The sequence below is a fragment of the Rana temporaria genome, chromosome 1, assembly GCF_905171775.1.
Source record: "Rana temporaria chromosome 1, aRanTem1.1, whole genome shotgun sequence".
Classification (NCBI taxonomy): domain Eukaryota; kingdom Metazoa; phylum Chordata; class Amphibia; order Anura; family Ranidae; genus Rana; species Rana temporaria.
Genome location: NC_053489.1, coordinates 390,332,881 through 390,347,058, shown reverse-complemented (window position 1 = coordinate 390,347,058; position 14,178 = coordinate 390,332,881). Strand labels below are relative to the sequence as shown.

The 14,178-nt window shown below is 42.2% G+C and overlaps 1 protein-coding gene across 7 annotated transcripts in view; it reads left to right on the top strand.

Moving 5' to 3' along the window:
• Positions 1–14,178, top strand: part of REXO1 (RNA exonuclease 1 homolog) — a 213,213-nt gene that overhangs the window by 112,470 nt on the left and 86,565 nt on the right. For 4 of the 7 annotated variants that reach the window (XM_040322589.1, XM_040322588.1, XM_040322585.1 and 1 more), the window contains 3 exons: positions 3,442–3,552; positions 13,450–13,587; positions 13,811–13,924. In XM_040322589.1, the coding sequence (XP_040178523.1) occupies positions 3,442–3,552; positions 13,450–13,587; positions 13,811–13,924 (363 nt within the window). Of the gene's footprint in view, positions 1–3,441; positions 3,553–13,449; positions 13,588–13,810; positions 13,970–14,178 lie in introns of all 7 variants that reach the window. The other 3 variants (XM_040322586.1, XM_040322591.1, XM_040322590.1) reach the window with 3 other exon arrangements.

The following is a 14,178-nucleotide window of genomic DNA, read 5'->3' as shown; positions in this document are numbered from 1 at the left end:
CTCCCTGAGATGTTCAAAGCTTTGGATATTTTTTTATAACCTAACCCTGCTTTAAACTTCTCCACAGCTTTTTCCCTGACATGTCTGGTTCCTTGGCATTCATGGTGCTGTTTATTCACTAAGGTTCTCCAACAAACCCCTGAGACAGAAAGGCTGTATTTACTTTATACTGAGATTAAATTACACACAGGTGGACTCTATTTACTAATTAGGTAATTTTTGAAGGCAATTGGTTCCTTTTAGATTTTAGTTAAAGCGGGGGTTCACCCTTAGAGGGCACTTTTTCCCCTTAGATTCCTGCTCGTTTTCTCTAGGGGAATCGGCTATTTGTTTTAAAATATGTGCAGTACTTACCCGTTTACGAGATGCATCCTCTCCGTCGCTTCCGGGTATGGGCTGCGGGAATGGGCGTTCCTTCTTGATTGACAGTCTTCCGAGAGGCTTCCGACGGTCGCATCCATCGCGTCACGATTTTCCGAAAGAAGCCTAACGTCGGTGCGCAGGCGCAGTATAGAGCCGCACCGACGTTCGGCTTCTTTCGGCTACGAGTGACGCGATGGATGCGACCGTCGGAAGCCTCTCGGAAGACTGTCAATCAAGAAGGAACGCCCGCTCCCGAAGACCCATACCCGGAAGCGACGGAAGAAGATGCATCTCGAAAACGGGTAAGTACTGCTCATATTTTAATACAAATAGCCGATTCCCCTAGACCGAACGAGCAGGAATCTAAGGGGAGAAAAAAAAAATTAATAAATGGGTGAACTCCCGCTTTATAGGTACCAGAGTAAAGGGGTCTGAATACAAATGCACACCACACATTTTTAAGATATTTATTTATAAAAATAAAATTAAACCATTTATAATTTTCCGTCCACATCACAATTATGTGCCACTTAGTGTTGATCTATCACATAAAATCCCAATAAAATAATTTTTTTTTTTTTGGTTGTAACATGACAATGTGAAAAATTTCAAGGGGTATGAATACTTTTTCAAGGCACTGTATAAACAGAATGCAATGATTTGCAAATCTTATATACCCATTTATTGACAATAGGAAATAGAAAACATATGAAGAAATAAAAAAATAAAATCATTTTGAAATTGATGGCAGCAAAACCTCTCAAAAAACTTGTCACAGGGCCATGTTTACTACGGTGTAGCACCCCCTATTTTAACACTGTAAAACATCTGGGAACTAAGGAGACCAGTTGCTGGAGTTTTGGGAGAGGAAAGTTGTCCTATTCTTGATATAGGATTCTAACTGCTCAACAGTCCTAGGTAGTCTTTGTCATGTTTTTCGTTTCCAGATGTGCCAAATATTTTCAATTGGTGAATGGTCAGGCCAGTAAGAATCTGGACTCTTCTACTACGAAGCCATGCTGTTGTTGCATAGCATTTTTCTGACTTTTAAATCTAGAGGTCGTTTCCAGTTTATAGGCACCTTCCAGTCCTGCCAAGGGGTCAGGGAAGGATGTGGACGTAGCATCGGATGTCTCCAACCCCCTCACTCTCCTGCAAAAGCAGCATTAGGTCCTTTAACCACCTCAATACAGGGCACTTTCACCCCCTTCCGGCCCAAACCAGCTTTCAGCGCTGTCACACTTTGAATGACAACTGCGTAGTCATGCAACACTGTGAAATTTTTATCCCCACAAATGGAGCTTTCTTTTGGTGGTATTTTATCACCTCCTGCGGTTTTTATTTTTTTGCGATATAAACAAAAGTAGAGGGACAAGTTTGAAAACACAATATATTTTACTTGTTGCTATAATAAATATCCAATTTTTTTTTATTTTTTTTTTAAAACAATTGTTTTCCTCAGTTTAGGCCGATATGTATTCTACATATTTTTGGTAAAAAAAAATTGAAATAAGAGTATATTGATTGGTTTGCGCAAAAGTTATAGCGGCTGCAAAATAGGGGATAGATTTATAGCATTTTTATTTATTTTTTACTAGTAATGGCGGCGATCTGCGATTTTTATCGTGACTTCGATATTGCGGCGGACACTTTTGACACATTTTTGGGACCATTTATATTTATACAGCGATCCGTGCTATAAAAAATGCATTGATTACTGTATAAATATGACTGTCAGGGAAGGGGTTAACACTAGGGGCGATCAAGGGGTTAAATGTGTTCCTTAGGGAGTGATTATAATTGTGGGGGAGGTGACCGATTGGTGTCCGATTAGTTTTTAAACTATTGATATGTTTTCTATGTTCTATTGAATGAATTATGGGTTTATAAGATTTGCAAATCCTTCCATTCTGTTTTTATATACACTTTACACAGCGTTGCAACATTTATGATATTGGGATTGTGTATTGACACTTTTGTTAGTGTAAAAAAGGCTTACCGTAAATTTGATAGTCCTGTTGTATGACAGCTTCCCTAAGCTTTCAATGCCAGTGACTTTGAGAGTGGGCAACCTGGAGAGGGCTTTAAAGTTTAGTAGGCTGGCAGTGCACCAGAATGCTAGCATGCATTTCCCTAATTCATTGTTGTGCATAATTTAATACTATGGAAAAATGGAGAACGCTCCCCCTTAACATGACTTTATTTGCCCAATAAATTGAAATCGATAACATCAAATTAACAGGAGCAGATACAAGACCAGACATCCTGCACAAGGAGAGACAGCAGCAGTTACTGGTCTTTATTACAGGAAACTCCTGCACATAGGCAAGGTTTCACTCTGGGTTGCTGCACAGATCTGAAGGATAACACACAGCACACCAATATTCATGTATGAAAGCACATGCCTCTTATATTTGGGCAATTTGTGCTTTTAATGAACATTCTTCCAGCATTGACACCTGCTTGGGTGGACAGTAATGTATTATAGTGCTTGCGGGGAGGGTTTAATTTTTTTTTTTTTTTTTGTATGCATGTGGAGATTAATGGACTTGTGGGTGTGGAACCAAAGCTTTTAAAATAGTTTTTCCCATTTCAAAATGCTATTTGGAAAGTTTTGGAAACAGACACATTTTTACATTTTAGACCCCTTTCACACTTGCGGACTGTATGTCCGCTTTTTCATCCATCTGTTTGCGGATGAAAAGGGGACATACATTGGTCCCTATGAGATCGCGGATGAACATCCGCTGACACCCGTAATCACCCGCCTCTGCAATGAGCAGATTCTGCAGACGGAGGAAACCCCTATATTTCCTTCTGTCTGTGGATTGGATGAACGTGGACACACGATCCCTGCTGAGTAAGCAGAGGTTTACGGGGCGGATCATTACTGATCCGCCCCGTGTGAAAGGGGCCTTAGAATACATATTTTTGTTGACTGGAATTAAATAAAAGAATAAACACAAATTGGCTAGTTTACTAATACTACCACTTTTTTCTGACATGACCGATTTGTATTTAGAAAGCAGTGTAAACTGTTCATGTTTGTACTTTTACCCTTTTTTGTTTTACTTCTAGAAGTTACTAACAAGAAAGCAATTTCCCATAAGTCTATTCTTGATGGAAAATTGGCAACAAAGACCAGCTTCACTGTACAACCTAGTGTTCATCAAGAGGAAGATAGGACAGGTAGGTAACATTTGGGTTAATAGTTTTTGTCTTCTTTGTCCTTCCTCTGACCTTTTGACTGCCAGGGACATGTCCTACACATCATGACAATTTGTTTTAAACCAAGCACATTTCAGCATGCTCCTGGCTTTATAGGCAAAGTTAATCTTAGTAATAAAATGCACTATGCAATCAAGGTCCCCAGCGGTTTTAAAAAACAAATTATAGCTTTACAATTTGGAGTTTGAGTGCCATACCTGTAGGCTCATTGTGGTTTACCAGCAGCCTGGCTTAAAAACTACTAATGGAAGAGGTCTTCACTGTCTTGGCTATGATTTTGTACATCCTGTAGATTGGATTCACTCTCTGCATCATTGAAATGAGAGCTCTCCCTCTTTCAAGACTCATGCATGTACAGTGTGCGCTCCCTCCCTTGTTGCAGCAACACCAAGCTCAGCTGCTGTGGCAACTGGTGGAAAGTCTGGAATCTTGAAAGAGGGAGAGCACTTGTTACAGTGATGATGAGCGTGCCCAACTTAGGGAGGCATCCCAGATCATAGTTAACACAGCACAGTTCTCTCCCATTAGTAGTTTTTCAGCCAGGCTGTGATGCTACAAAGTGTACCACTTGAATTCATTGCGTTACCTTTTGTAATCTATCTTTGTGAATGAATTTAAGTTTTTTTAGCTTGTTTCTAGACTCTACTAGATGCATTTCTAGGATTCTGAAAGGCATGCAGCACCCTCAAATGCACCAAAAAGGGAAGATTAGCAGATTGTGACTGCATTTTCCTGCTCGATGGGCATGGCTTAGTAGAAAATGGAATGTAAAGGCACCCATACATGGATCAGAATTTGGTCAGCAGACATCTATCACATTTCGATCCATGTATGGGCAGGTTGGTTGTACAGAAGGCGATCTACAGATTGCTTTATGTAAATCCAGCCTGTCTGTTTTTATTCTATTCTAAGCGCTCCCTGCCTTCACAATACAGTAGCACAGCGTCCGTTATTCCCCACCCACATTAAATGTGGAAATAATGTGGATTGGGGAATTGGATCTTTTAAAAAAAAAATAAAAAATTCCATTCATCTTGCTGGCTGAAGGGGAAAAAAATGATTAATGTATGGCCAGCTTAAAGGGGTTGTAAACCTTGGTGTTTTTTCACCTTAATGTATCCTATGCATTGAGGTAAAAAAAAAAAACTTGCTGTGTCTGACCCCCCCCCCCCCCCCCCCAGCAGCCATTTTACTTACCTGAGCCCCGAATCTCTGTGGGCGCGATCCTGCGATGCTTTTCCCCAGCTAGAGGCGGCTCTTCATTGGATGATTGATAGCAGCACAGCCATTGGCTTCTTACTGCTGTCGATTAAATCAATGATGTGGTGCCAAGTGATGCACTCGGTGACTATGGCAGCCGACTGTATCACGCGCTAACCCACTTGAGAGAGCGATTCCCAGAAGGGGGGGTTAGCTCTTGCGGGGAGGAGCTGAGACAGCTGCCGAGGAACCCCAGAAGACGAGGATCGGGTCCACTCTGTGCAAAACGAACTGCACAGTGGAGGCAAGTATGACATGTTTGTTTAAAAAATAAATAAATAAACCTTTACAACCCCTTTTTAAGCTTTATTGCTATATTCACTGCACATCTACTGTATATGCTGTAGCCCTTGTATCCACAAAATATTTCTTAATTACTGGACAATAAGCAAGAGTGTAAAGCTGGCCCTAGATAGATTTTATTTTTATTTTTGGACAGCCACCTTGCAAGCGAGGTGGATGAAGGAATCCTCCCCGCTGTGCTATGTTGTATTTTGACTGCTGGGATTTCTCCGCTATCAGTATACACTAATCAGTCCTGCTCAAAGTGTACATAATTTACCTCTGTGGAGATTTTAGTTCTGCTAAAAGACCGTTTTCCCATCTGAAACCAGCTTTGATCATAGGCAAAACGGCTTTGAAAAAGAGATGTACTCAGTGTTGTGGATTTTTAACCAAGACAATCTGTCATTTCTAGCCAGTTAGAATAGACAGTTCGTACGTGTGCACAACACTTTCATAGAAAGTATTTGCACACATATAAAGTGTACTTTTAACAACATTATGGCAACCAGTCCACCAGGGAAAGGACTGGTTGCCATAAGGACAAACTCTCACACCTTTTCTGCTTGTTAAAGAAAATCTGTGGTCGTAGCACACACACAGGTTTACTTATTTGGGGGTTTGCATATCTCCAAGGGTTGCGGATTACCTTGGTCTGAATCTGCTGCTTCTGGTGGATCTCCTCAAAAGAAAAATTGAGATATGAAAGAATCTCCCCTATCCGTGCTAGGAGGTATAAACCTTCTGAAAATGAAGATACTGAGTTTTTTTTTGTTGTTATATCTTTTACGTAATTCCCACATTTGGATTTTATGCAAATTTTTCCATTGGGTACATGGTATGTTTGGTTCTTTCATATGGGGAAACTCCCCTCACAGAATAGGCTTTACTGCACTTCATGAGCTATGGGGACAAGGGGGCTTAGCTCTCGCTGATCTTTATAAATATTTTTTGGATGGTCAGGAAGTTTTTGCACGTAGATGGCTTCTTGGGGACAATGGGGTTATGCCACAATCTTGAAAGCCGCGGTGTTGGGCTCCTATGATAGCCTTTGTCTCCTTGTGTACCAATGTTCTGGGGGTAAATTTCCACTGACGGGTACTATGCGAGCCACCATTAAGGCCTGGGACAGTGTTCAGTACTTGCTGGCACCTGCTTCTACTACCTTGTCCATTGGCTTCAACTCTGTAGAGGAACCCTTATTTTCCCCACTCGCTCACTATAGCAGATCCAATAATATGGGTGTCAAAAACCTTGGGTGATGTCACTAGAGGGGGTAAGTTGTTAAAAATGTGTGCATTCAAAATTGAAATTTTACCTACCTAATTCATATCTCTTTCGCTACCTCCAGTTGAGACACACTTTCGACTTCTAGTTTGGCTCCAGTAAGCTGGAACCTAGGTCCTCAATTCTGGAGAATATTATACTCTACGAATCCATGAGAAAATTATCAGAACTATATAAAGAACTTCAGCATGCATTGACTGCTGTAGGACTGTGCCAAGCCGTTAAAGTGATTTAAAGTCTTGTTTTTTTTTCTCTCTATAAAAATAACATGTTATGCTTACCTGCTCTGTTGCAGTGGCTTTACACAGGGCAGCCCAGATCCTCCTCTTCTCAAAGTCCCTCTTCTGTGCTCCTGGCCCCTTTCTCCTGTTAAGTGACCCCACAGCAAGCGGGGGCACCCGAGCCGAGGCACAGCTCCCTGTGTCCATTCAGACATTGGGCTGTGGCCCGGCCCCACCCCCTCTCTCTCCTGATTGGCTGACAGCAGCGGGAGCCAATGGTGTCGCTGCAGTGTTTTAGCCAATTAGGAGGGAGACACTCATAGCCCTCGCTGGACAGAGATGGGGCTGCTGCACACAGAAGGCTTTGTATCTTAATGCATAGAATGCAATAAGATAACAAGCCCTCTGACTTTACAACTCCTTTAAAGTCTAGGCAGTGCAGATATTTCATTCCAACGAATCTGATCCAGAAGAACCTGCCATTTGGCAGCTACAGCAGTATTTTCAAAGAACCCTGAGCTTCTCAATAGGTGCCTTGGCGGATTCCATAAGGCAGCTTTTACGAGTAGGCATTGTCTGTTTACATGAAAAAGAATCCTATGGCTTAAGTATTGGCTAGCGGAACATCTGTACAAGGACTATATTGAGAGGCATCCCTTTGAGGGCAGGCGAAGGTGACTGTAGGGAAGAGTACTTGGTTACAGATCAGAAGCCAGTAATGCCTTCAGACTCCAAGAGGAGTTCCTTTTGTTCCCTGCTTTCCCTCTTCACACTTTATTGCGCTTGAGTGCTTTCAGATCCATAAAAGGGTGGTTTTCTCTGCAGACCCTGGAACTACTACTATCCCAAGGGGTCTTTGCATCTGTGCTGCTAGAGGAGAGGTCTTGGGGCTTTTCCTCAAATCTGTTTCACAGTTCCCAAGCCAAATGAATGTCAGTCCTACCCTGGACCTCAAGGGTTTCAACAAGTTAGTGAAAATTCAATTCAGGATGGGGTCTTCCCAGTCTGTGATTGCTTCATTTGATCAGTGGAAATTTCTGATGTCAGATGACACTTTTCAGTTTTCTCCCTAACCAAAGATTGGTGCACTTTGCAATAGAGGATTTGCAATACCAGTTTGTGATATTACCCTTTGGCCTGTCCTCGGCCTCCAGGGTGTTGCCAAGGCTTCTGTTCTGGGGTTGTTGAGAACCCAAGGGATTTCCATTATAAGATACCTCAATGAATTGCTCCTTCGAGAGCAATCAAATTGAAACCTGACAAACAGCATCCAGATTTGGCATACAAGCCCTCAAGAGGTTTTGGTTGGGAATGAAACAATGTGAAGTTAGACTTGGTTCTGACCCAACGCCTGGAATACTTGGGATTAATCCTGGATTCTTCTCAGGCAAGGGTACTGCTTTTGCCAGAATAGTGCCTGCCTTTGCAGCACCTCAATACATGGCACCTTCAACCCCTTCCGGCCAAGGCCATTTTTAAGCTTTCAGCGCTGTCACACTTTGCATGACAATTGTGCGGTCATGCTACACTCTAACAATGTGAAATACTTCACACAAATGGCTTTCTTTTGGTGGTATATAATCACTTCTCTGTTTGTTTTTTCCCTTAAAAAAAAAAAATTGATTGATTTTCTTAATTGCTGTCAGTAAATTTAGTAATGTTTCTCCTTCACTGGTGGGCGCCTCTATTACTTTTCTGGGGTCAAAATGTGGGATTTTTTTTTTACTTTCACTTTCAATAATAATGGTAAACAGGACAAATAGAGGGTGGATCTCCTAAATGGGGGGCACAGACAGCAATTAAAACTGACAGGGGCTCCTATCCCTCTCCACTCTATTTAAAGCTAAAACAATTTTTTTACATTTAGTTATAATTTAAAGACGTTTGGAAGGTCACTCGATCGAGACATGCATGAGTGTGCTGAGGGTTTCCTATGTGCAGTTACACTCAAGTGCTCTGTAGCCAATGCATCTGACTTAGAGTGGCTCTGAAATTGTGGAAATCAATGCATGTTCTGAAAGTAGGGAACAAGCCTATCAGGCTGGGGAGGTGTTCTGCAGAACCTTTTGGTTCAGGGAACGTGGTCGTCAGAGGTAGCGGATGTTGTTGATCAACATCCTGGAATTTTGGCTGGCTCTCTTGCACTGTTCTGTCTGCCTTCAGAATCTCCCTTTTAAGGGTGCAGTCAGACAATGCCACTGTGCTGGCATACATCAACCATCAAGGAGGTACAAGAAGTTATCCTACTCAGAAGGAAGCGTAGAAAACTGGCAGGTGGATTTTCTGTCGTCAACATCTGTATCGGGAGGGGGGATACACCTTTTCTCTTGGAGCTTTTTCATAAAGATTTTATATGCTGTGGAGAATGCCGATTTGTGTATCTCTTGACATCCAAATTCAACCACAAACAGGACAAGTTTGTGTTCGGCACCAGGGATCCTCTTACTTTTGCGGTGCATGCACTGGTGATTTCCTGGGATCAGTTTTCTCTAATCTGTACCTTCCATCCACTTCAACTTCTTCCTCAATCCGTTACACATGATAAATATAGAGGACATTCCGATGATCTTAACACTAAGCTCATAAGGAATAACATGATATGCAAACCTAGACCTCTTTGCTTTGGTTTCTCCAGATTGACTTGACCTGCTGTTTCAGGGTCCAATATTTAATCCTCCTTTACAGTCACTGGCTTTGCAGCGTGGCTTGTTGAAGCCCAGGCCTTGAGAGATGTGGGTTTGTTTCCACCTCTGCTTACTACCCTTCTCAGGGTGGAAAGTTGACCTCTGGAAAGGTGTCCCATAGTTCCTGGAAGAATTATTTAATTTGTGTTAAATTACACGGTGTGTTGTGGGGCAGATTCACTTTGGCTTTGTATAGCATCATTTGACAAATCCTTGTCAAAACCCTTGGCCATGCTTTTTCAGAGACCTGTTGTGTCTCCTTTCTTGGTGAAAGCTTTTGTTCAGGGTTTCACTTTTCTAATTCCTGCTTAGACATTCTTGCAGTCTTCTCCCTTTAAACCACTTTGAGAGCTTCCCTTGCCGCTGCTTAAAGTGGTTGTAAACCCCTTACAACCACTTTAACCTACAGGTAAGCCTACCTGTAGTGCTTGAAATCTCTCCTAAACCTCCACGGTTTAGGAGATATTTACTAAAATCACGGGTGCCGGTGTCTATGGCGCAGGCGCACTTGAGTAACGACGATCGTGCCGTTCCAACGAGAGGCCGTGCCGTGACTGGTGGCTTATTATGCTAGCTTATTATGCCTTTGTCTTGCAGGGTTTTTTTTTGTGCCTTTACTTCCTCTTTAAGTGTAAGTTTGTCTTTTGGTGGCCATTAACTCGGCTCACAGGGTCTTGGAGTTGACTGCGTTTTCCTGCAAGAACCCTTTCCTGGTTCTTCCCTAGGAAAAGTGCTATTGAGGTCTTCTATCCTCTTATTTCCTTCAGGTGTTTCTTTTGTTTCATGTGAATCAGGGCACTGTGTTGACATTCTTTTGTCCTACTCCTAAGCATCCAAAAGTTTAGGCTGTTCAGTTATCTGAGGTTTACAGCTTTGTTTCGACAGTCTAATTCCCTGTTTGTTTTTCCTGAAGGACCCTGTAAACGTCAAGCTGCTTCTAAATGCACTGTTTCCAGGTTAGTTTGTCAGCTTGTTTCTCAAGCTTTATCGGGTCAAGGGTGAGGTTCTGGGCCATTCACCATCAAGCTTCTGTTCAAATTTGTAAAGCTGCTGTCTGATCTTTCCTTCACATGTAAATCTAAGTTCTACCAGGTTGATGTTTTTTACCTTTACGGACTCCAGGTTTTGAAGACAGCTTAAGTTTCACTTTTCTGTTTGGGTCTTGTTAGTCTTGTTGCTGTGATGCCCTCCCTTCCATTTCATTGCTTTGAAGCATCCCATGTAAACTTCTCTGTTTCCTGTGATGTATGATTAAAGTGGTTGTAAAGGCAAATTCTTTTATTTTATTTTTAAATGACAAACATATCATACTTGCCTCCACTTTGCAGCTTGTTTTGCACAGGGTGGCCTTGATCCTTGACTTTTGGGGTCCCCCGGCGGCTCTTCCCCGTATCGGCTCTCCCGGGGGGATCCCTATGCGGGCGCACTCACGAGTCCAGCATTTGTGTCCATAGACATGAATGCTGGCCTTGGCCCCGCCCCCGTCATTGGGTTTGATTGATCGCGACGCGGGATCGCGCCCATGAAAATTCAGGGCTCAGGTAAGTAAAACGGGGGCTTGGGGGAGGGCTTTTCACAGCAAGGTGTTTTTTCACCTAATGCATAGGATGCATTAAGGTGAAAAAACACAAGGGTTTTACAACCCTTTTAACTACTTAAGGACTGCCCCACGTACATATACTGCAGCAGGGCAGCCCTTAAGCGCGTACCTGTACGTTTTTCCTTTAGAGCCTGTGGCGCGCACTCAACTTGATGTCTGTCTGCTGGCACCCACCGATCGTTCCCAAGGCATACAGAACAGCAGGTCTGTCTATGTAAACAAGGCAGATCTCCATTCTGTGACAGGAGAAGACCGATCTTGTGCTTCTGCTAGACAGAAACATGGATCTCTGTCCTCTTACAGTTGAAGCACATCTCTGTTAGAAAGCACCCCCTAGGGCAGGGATATGCAATTAGCAGACCTCCAGATGTTGCAGAACTACAAGTCCCATGAGGCTTTGCAAGACTGACAGCCACAAGCATGACATCCAGAGGCATGATTGGACTTGTAGTTTTACAACAGCTAGAGGTCCGCTAATTGCATATCCCTGCCCTAGGGATACATTTAACCCTTTGATTGCCCCTGATGATCACCACTTCCTTGCCAGTGTTATTAGTACAATGACTGCTTTTTTTTTTTTTTTTTAGCACTGATCACTGTATCCCTGTATGTAACTGGTCCCCAAAAAAGTATTACTTGGTGTCTGATTTGTCGCAGTCCTGCTATAAGTCACTAATCGCCACCATTACTATAAAAAATAAATAAAAATTCCATAAAACTATCCCATAGTTTGTAGACGTTATAACTTTTGCGCAAGGGCAGTGGGAACAGCAAGTGTACACTAAGTCTTAAAGTGAGGGGGAATCCCTCTAGAGTGGCCAAACATAACATTAAAGCGGAGGTTCACCCTAAAACTTTTTTTTTTTATGTACCATCCCATCCAGCATACTTGCGTCAGCTATAGTATGTTTGTTTTTTTTTTTGTTTTTTTTAAATCGCTCTGTTTCGTTTCAGAATCCGGTGGGGAAATAGGCGTTCCTATGAAGAGGGGAACATGATTGACGTCCGGCTATGGCGCGTCACGCGTTCCGAAAATAGCCGAAATAGGACTAGTCTGTGCGCAGGCGCCGTGAAGAGCCGAGTCCTACTCCGGCTATTTTCGGAACGCGTCATAGCCGAACGTCAATCGTGTTCCCCTCTTCATAGGAACGCCTACTACCCGCGGGAGTCTGAAACCTAACTGCACGATTAAACGGTAAATACAGCGCAAAAAAAAACATACTATAGCTGACGCAAGTATGCTGGATGGGATGGTACATAGATGTTTTTTAGGGTGAACCTCCGCTTTAAATAACCTGGCAAAGGTTCTAAATATAAATTAAAATTGCTGGTTTTGATCAGGATTTTTTTATGCATACACCTGTTTGATTACAAATTGCAGGTCAAGTAATTTAACAACTTCCAGACCGCCGCACGACTATATACATTGGCACTTTGAAGAGAGATATCTCTGTTATGGCAGCAGCTAGCTGCCATAACACGGGTAGCCTCGTCTTCAGGCGGCGGTCCTGTTTACGACAATGGTGGTCTCTGTGGCGGATCCGCTGCGAGATCACATTATCGGCGGCGGGAGAGGGCCGCTCTCTCGTGCCCTCCGCCGCTTACCGGAGCCGTCGGCAGCGGCGATCGGGTCCTTCCTGTGGCCAGGTATGGAGACAAGTGAACGGAAGATGGCCCCCACCTGTATCCGTATCTGTTTTTTTTTTTTTAAAGAACAGTGTTAACAATAAAAGGTAAAATAAGAAAAAATAAATAAAAATGTAAACGTGCCTCGTCCTGATAAGCTTGCGTGCAGAAGCGAACGCATACGTGGGCAGCGAACGCATATGAAAATGGTGTTCAAACCACACATGTTGGGTATCACCGCGATCGGTCGGGTGAGAGCGATAATTCTAGCTCTAGACTGCCTAAAAAAACTAGGCTAACTTTACTGTTGTCTTATTTTTTAATTCAAAAAAGTAAAACATTTTCCCAAAAAACTGTGCTTGTAAGACCGCTGCGCAAATATGATGTGACATAAAGTATTGCAACGACCGCCATTTTATTCTCTAGGGTGTTAGAATTCCCAAACATAATAGGATTTTTTTTATACAGATTACCAGTAAAAATCCTTTTCTTGGGCTCTGTGTCCCGTAATGTATGAGCAAGACAATAGGATTTTTTATACAGCTTGCCTGTAAAATCCTTTTCCTGGAAATACATCACGGGACACAGAGCTCCCACCCCTCTTCAGAGTTGAACACTTATTGCTTTGCTACAAAACTGAGGTACTCTCCATTTGGGAGGGGTTAAATAAGGGAGGAACTCAATTCAAATTGGGTTTGCCAGTGTCCAATCACCTGTGGTGACTACATAACCCATTATGTAATTAAGGCTCTGTGTACCGTGATGTATGAGCAAGAAACGTTATTTTTCTAAGTAATTTTCTAGCAAAAAAAAATGTTTTTCGTAAACAACAAATCTCAGAAAGAGACTTGGTTAAACAAACAATATTTTATCTTTGTATTCCCTTACCTGTACATAGACGTAACACTCTACAAATCGATGAAGAATTATATCCTGACCCCTGAGCAGTTGAATGAACATGGCTATCCCTTGGCACACCCTGAGAAACCTGGGAAAGCTGTTGTTTTTACAACAGAGGAAAAGAAAAGCCCAGCTGGTGAGTAATTGTGGCTTTTGTTCTGGACAGTCATATGGGATAGATTTGTTCTTTTGTATTACAGGTGAAAAAATAAAAGCAATGTTTCATTAATATATACATAAATTTATTTTTCCTGCACTACATTTTCTAAAATGAGTTTGGCAAAAATTCCAGCATTTGTTGCAATAATTGCACAGTGTATTTTAAAAATAGTACTTTAACTTTCTTTTATTTCTGACAGCCTCCTGCCGAATATGCTGCCGTTGTGGGGTAGAGTATACGGTGACGCAAAGTGGATGCTCCATACGCCAAGAGGAGTGTGTTCATCACTGGGGTCGTCTCAGAAGGCAGAGAGGTGCCGTCTGAATCATGAAGGGGCAGAGTGATCTGCAAACAGTGTGTGAGAATAATGGGTTCTGAAAATGCATTAATATAAGATTGTGTGTGTGTAAGCAGTAATATAAAAACTTGTTTTACAATGAAGAATGATGTATGAAATTAACACTAGAAGATATAAGGGTTATATTTATGTCTAGAAATTCCCAGTTTGTTGTGATGTTTGGAAAGTTGTCTGCATGATATTGCTTTAGTGAATGAAAACTATTACTA